This window comes from Branchiostoma floridae, chromosome 7, assembly GCF_000003815.2.
Source record: "Branchiostoma floridae strain S238N-H82 chromosome 7, Bfl_VNyyK, whole genome shotgun sequence".
Classification (NCBI taxonomy): Eukaryota; Metazoa; Chordata; class Leptocardii; order Amphioxiformes; family Branchiostomatidae; genus Branchiostoma; species Branchiostoma floridae.
In genome coordinates this window covers 23,536,054-23,541,916 of record NC_049985.1, presented here as the reverse complement: position 1 = coordinate 23,541,916, position 5,863 = coordinate 23,536,054, and the positions used below count along the sequence as shown (strand labels likewise).

Genomic DNA, 5,863 nt, shown 5'->3' with positions numbered 1-5,863 from the left:
ACACACACACACATACATATATACCTGTACACACACACACATGTGCACACATACACGCAAACACACACAATTAACACATACACGCAAACACCGTGTCTTCTGACAGACATATTCTTTATTCCCTTCAAATAAGGACTTTCAGACTTTCAAGAGAACATAGAGTACTCGTCTGACTCCTTTCTTATAATATAAGTTATATCATTCAAAATAAAAAATAAAAAGTTAAAGCAATGCACCTTACCATACTCTCCGCAGGTTCTTAAGATGATTCTGTTCCAAGAGACGTTGACTGCATACACGCACAAAAACTAGCACATATTTACACAGACACACTCACAAACGCACACTGAGAGTTAAACACTAGATCATATCCACACATACTTGTATGCACGCACACAAGCACACCTCCAACCCAATAATGACACAATAGGTGTTATGAGTAATTCTAAGTCTTTTGACAGACATTCTAAGTCTTTTGACAGACATTTCCTTTCTCCCCTCTAAATATAGGACAAGCCGACTTGAGACATGAGTACCTGCTCCTTGTTTATCATTTAAAAACAAAATTTACCATAATGGAAATGAAGGACATCGTTATAAGAGAACTCCGACATGACGACACTAGGGAGGCTGTCGAGCTGATTCTGTCCGGACTATTCCAAGAGACGCTGACTCTGCGTAACGCCTTTGGTCTGATGTTGAACGCAGAGAGCTGTCTTTCGATGACCGCCCTTTCCGCCATCTTGTACACGCTGTCGCATTCCCCTGGTCTTTCCGTTATTTTGCCTCCGCTGCTCTCATTTCTGGTTTCCTTTGTATATCTGTGGTGTGACTACCGACAGTGTGTACTGGATTCCCGGTCGGAGCTACAGGACCTACACGGATGGTACACTCACAAGCCGGACAGGAAATTCTGGGTTGCAGTCTACCGGGAAAAGGTGGTTTAATCGTTTTATTTGATCTCGCGAGGCAACCAGACTTGCGTTCCCATTACAAATGGTCTACTGTAGAATTATCATATATCTGCTTTGAAATTAGCTTAAGAAGTTAGGGAATTTGAATCGTTAATATTTCACAGTTAAAATGTATCATGTATCACAGTTCTTCTTTTAATTGAATTTTAGTTTATTGTGGACCATACAAAATTCACTATACTTTTTGCCATGTCAATAAAGCTTTTTGTTGTTAAACTTATACTCAGTTGCTTGAATAACTGAATTGTGTGGCTAACATTTTAATTATGGACGTAAAATCTATTCACAAGTTGAGTTTTCCAGGTTTGTGGACCGGCTAATCACGATGGCATTACTTCTTATTCTGTCATTCTGTTATTCTGATAATATTCTATATTTTCCTTCTTTTACCAATGCTTGGCTATATTCAGGCGTGATAGTGTTACTGTGTAATCTACAACTTTTTGTTTTCCTATGGATGTCAAAGGTGATCGGAACGGTTGCTCTACAGATGACATCGGAGACGACAGCCGAGTTACAGAAAATGAGGGTGCATCTCAAGTGCAGGCGGCGAGGAGTAGGGACGCGGATGGTGGAGCATGTTGAAGACTATTGTAGGTCTGTGGGCATCAGGGAGGTCTTTATGATTGCGGACGACTTCGGACATGGCGCGTATCTGTACCAGAGATGTGGTTACGTGATCACAGTAGAGTTTCTCCGAAGGATTGTACCCCTGCCAGGAGCTTTCTTTACAGTACGGAAGCTGTCCAAGAAACTGTGGGGAGATTGTTGATTTTGATCAACGTTAATGCCAGGAAATGTCGCAATCTTAATCTTTTACAAATGTGGTACTTCGAACATAATGTAAAATCATCTTATATCACACCGTATCATATTATGGTATATGTACATATCATTATATTATGGTATATGTACATATCATTATATCATATCATCATTACCTCCATGAAATGTAATGGAATGGAGGTTATATTTACCTCCATGAAATGTCATGGAATGGAGGTTATATTTTCTGTTATGTGTCTCTGTCTGTGTAGATGATTACTCAAGAACGGCTGGATGGATTGGTTTCATACTTGTTGTGTTGGTGGGGTGTGATGAAAGCTCGAATCGATGAGATCTTGGGAGCCGTATCTGTCGTTATAATCGATGTAATAATATCAGAAATCACCCCTATATTTGAGATATATTGGTACAGGCATCGTGCTGTATGTGTTTGTTAATGGGCTTAGCTGCAAGCAGATAGTGAGGTGACAGCTGTTTGGGGAACCCCCAGTAGTTTTATTTATGTCTGCTTAGGACTGAAATATTTGTAACAGTTGGCACAGTAGTTACCTCCATGAAATGTCATGGAGGTTATATTTTCTGTTATGTGTCTCTGTCTGTGTACAAGATTACTCAAGAACGGCTTGATGGATTGGTTTCATACTTGTTGTGTTGGTGGGCTGTGATGAAAGCTCGAATCGATGTGATTTTGGGCGCCGTATCTGTCGTTATAATCGATGTAATAATATCAGAAATCCCCCCTATATCTGCGATATATTGGAACAGGCATCGTGCTTTAAGTGTTTGTTAATGGGCTTAGCTCCAAGCAGATAGTGAGGTGATTTGTATGACAGCTGTTTGGGGAACCCCGAGTTTTTTTAATATGATGATAAGTTTTATTTATGTCTGCGTAGGATATCATGGAGATGTGAAGCGTAAGTATAATTGTAAGAAGTTGAGGTACATTTAACGGTAATGCTTAACAGGTATGGATGTCTCACATACTGTACTGCTGATTTGAGTGACATGGTGATTAAAATGCCATTAGGTCCTCTCATCTTAGATGGGTTGGGTGTCAGAAGTTTTATGGGCGATACAGATGTTCTGATTTCGTTACGATAAGGGACAGTTGTTAGTTGTCTCTTTCGTAGCCAATGGTACTTGTTTTTTAGCAGACGGGGTTGGCGCCAAGTATTCATCTTACAGTTGATGTAGGGCTATCAGAGGAAAGTGTGCATCTCATTTTTGTACCGTGTGAACAGCTGATGTTATGACATATTGGTGGAAAATCAAATCACCATCTGACTAAAGTTGGCCACATCCCTTCTTCTTTCTGAGTTTCCCAACTTCCTCCCACCACACCGCTCTGAGGCACATAGTCGAACCTCAATAATGCTGACAACCTTAGACAGTTTAAATGCCAAACATCAAGCTTAAGGAACACCACGCTACCATATGCCGTCGACCTCTTAAACGCACATTACACAATTAAGTGTCACATCTTAATAATTACTAATCAGATGGACATCCTCTGTGTCATTAAATAGATACACCACTACTTTCCCATAACATATTATAACCATTACTCTAAAATACAACCGACTATAAACATACATACCATCCACAAAAAAGCAATAAATATTTCATGGAGGTATGAGGTCCCCGAACTCTAGTTTACCCTGCGTTTGTCTGTGTGTGTGTGTAAACAAGATAACACAAGAACGGCTTGGTGAGTTGGTTTCATACTTGGTGTGTTGGTAGGGTGTGATGAAAGCTGGAAATGGTTAGATTTTGGGCCCCCTAGCGGCTTCCCTTGGTACTGCAGCGCAATTTCCGTGTGTGTTTTCTCATCTTTTGAACTAGCTATGGTCACGAATTTTAGGTGTTAGATAGCTCTTGTGGTCAGGAATAAGTGAAATAAGTTTGGGCCCCCTAGCGGCTAATTTAGGGATAGCAGGGGCATGTTTGTCATAAACTTCTGAAGCATTACAACCCCCCAGCCTGGTTTGGTTGATTCCACCCCTAGCCTGCACAGCACAGTTGACGCGTTCCTTAGGCCCATGGGTCATGACTCCTTGACCTCCACGTGTCACAGGCGGACCGTACCATGTAGTTCAACATGGGTAGAAATTTGTTGGTAAAAAGGACTTTTCATAACTCAAGAAGGGAACAACGGATTTAATGATTTTTGGTATGTAGGTACCTTAGACAATGTTTTAGAAAACGAAATACTATTTATGCAAAATAGGAATACATTTGCATAGTTAATGGGAATATTCCATCATAGCAGTTTTTTCTATGTATCTCTTGTCCTGGACGTGATATGGTCTTGACATTTGGGTGGTAGATAGCTTTCAGTGTCATGACAAAGTGGGACAAGTTTCATCCCCCTAACATTTAATTTCTAAACTGCAGGGGCATTGTTGTCAAGACATTCCAAAGAGGATAACTGCAGAAAGGATTGGCATAATATTAGGCATGCGGATACCTTAAACAAAGATGTTCATAATGATATACATGTTATGCAAATGAGGACTTAATTTACATAATTCATGAAAAAATTGTATAATTCCATTGTTTTCAATAGCTGGACTTCAATAAATGTAACACATGTTTATTATGATAGGTGGAATATAAGCAGATACGAATTATGGTAATGAGGAACTTATTTACATAATTTTTAATAATGTAAAAATTGCAAAACCGCTTTATGATTAATAATGGGAATTTTATAATTGTTTAATGTGTACGTTAGTCAATGATGGACAACACCATGCATAAATTATGTTAATATGTTAGTCAATTGCATGAAATTTACGAAAGCTCTAAATTTTCATGGAGGTATGAGGTCGCCGAACTCTAGTTGTATCATATTATGGTATATATTATGGTATATGTATATATATATATATATATATATATATATATATATATAGATAGATAGATAGATAGATATAGACAGATAGATATGTATATAAATATATATATATATATATATATGCTCTCTCTCCCTATATATATATATAGAGAGAGAGAGAGATCTGTATTACATAAATTCCCGCATATAATGACATGCAAACAAAAAAGTTTTAAAAAATGAATGGAATAAATGAATAACAATAGTAATGAAACTGATGTTAACAGCAACACTAATGATAACAAATAAATGCTACTAATGATAACAATATGAAATCATGAAAGAATAATAATGGTAATGAAAACAATATTAATGATAAGAAAATAAATACTATCATAGTTGTCACTTTCATATCGTTTCATATCTGCAGATATCTACTATACTGGTATACACACAACACAACACATAATACACACGGTGGACTTACTAAACTTTTTCGAATAGCTTTCGAGAATCGATCAAATTTATCAATCGTATAGTTGTAATTTCTTACCAATGCAGTATAGTTACACTTTTCAAAGTACTGTTTTATTAGTTTTTGTATTTTAGTTAATTTGACCCCTTTTAAAAGTAAATATTACAATCTCTTGTTTTGCTTCGTATAAAGGTTTTAGTTCTGTACTATGGTATCACATTTGAACCACATGCCCTGAGAATCTGAGAATATGAAGACATGATTTCGACACAGTTGGTTTCTTACCTTTTTATTGGACTTCATCCACAACATTTTTGAACCCATCGACTTACTGTGGCTACCACTTTAAAAATACAATGTCATGTACAAAACTGATAATCATTACATTTACTTTAACCCTATTCAGACCGGGGGGGGGGGGCTTTTGAGGCCTGCGCTAACTTTGATGCCCTCTAACGCCAGAACGGCTTACGCTAGAGCCGCCAAATTTGGTGAGTTTTCCGAAAATATTGTTGGCAACAATTTTACGAAGTTTGACCTATTTTCCTTCTTTTCTTGTTGCCATGGCAACCGTTTGCTGACAGGCAGTTTAGCCAAAAATCACTATTTTTGGTTGTAACAATGAATTTTTCACATTTGTTTGCTATATTACTGTGATTTTGTTACATAAATAAAATCTTATGTTATTTAGCATATCTTTCATAATTATATATGCATACATTATGCTAAATTAAAGCCCAAAATCCAAGATGGCGGACCGAATGGCCAGATCAAGAATAACAAGCTAATTAT

At 37.4% G+C, this 5,863-nt stretch overlaps 1 protein-coding gene across 1 annotated transcript; it reads left to right on the top strand.

The window, feature by feature from the left end:
- Window positions 1-522: 522 nt before the first annotated feature.
- Window positions 523-1,835, top strand: LOC118419854 (putative N-acetyltransferase 8B). Its single transcript, XM_035826508.1, has 2 exons — window positions 523-938; window positions 1,441-1,835. Exons 1-2 carry the CDS (start codon window positions 576-578, stop codon window positions 1,744-1,746), a joined length of 669 nt encoding a protein of 222 aa, XP_035682401.1. The 5' UTR covers window positions 523-575; the 3' UTR covers window positions 1,747-1,835.
- The last annotated feature ends 4,028 nt before the right edge of the window (window positions 1,836-5,863 follow it).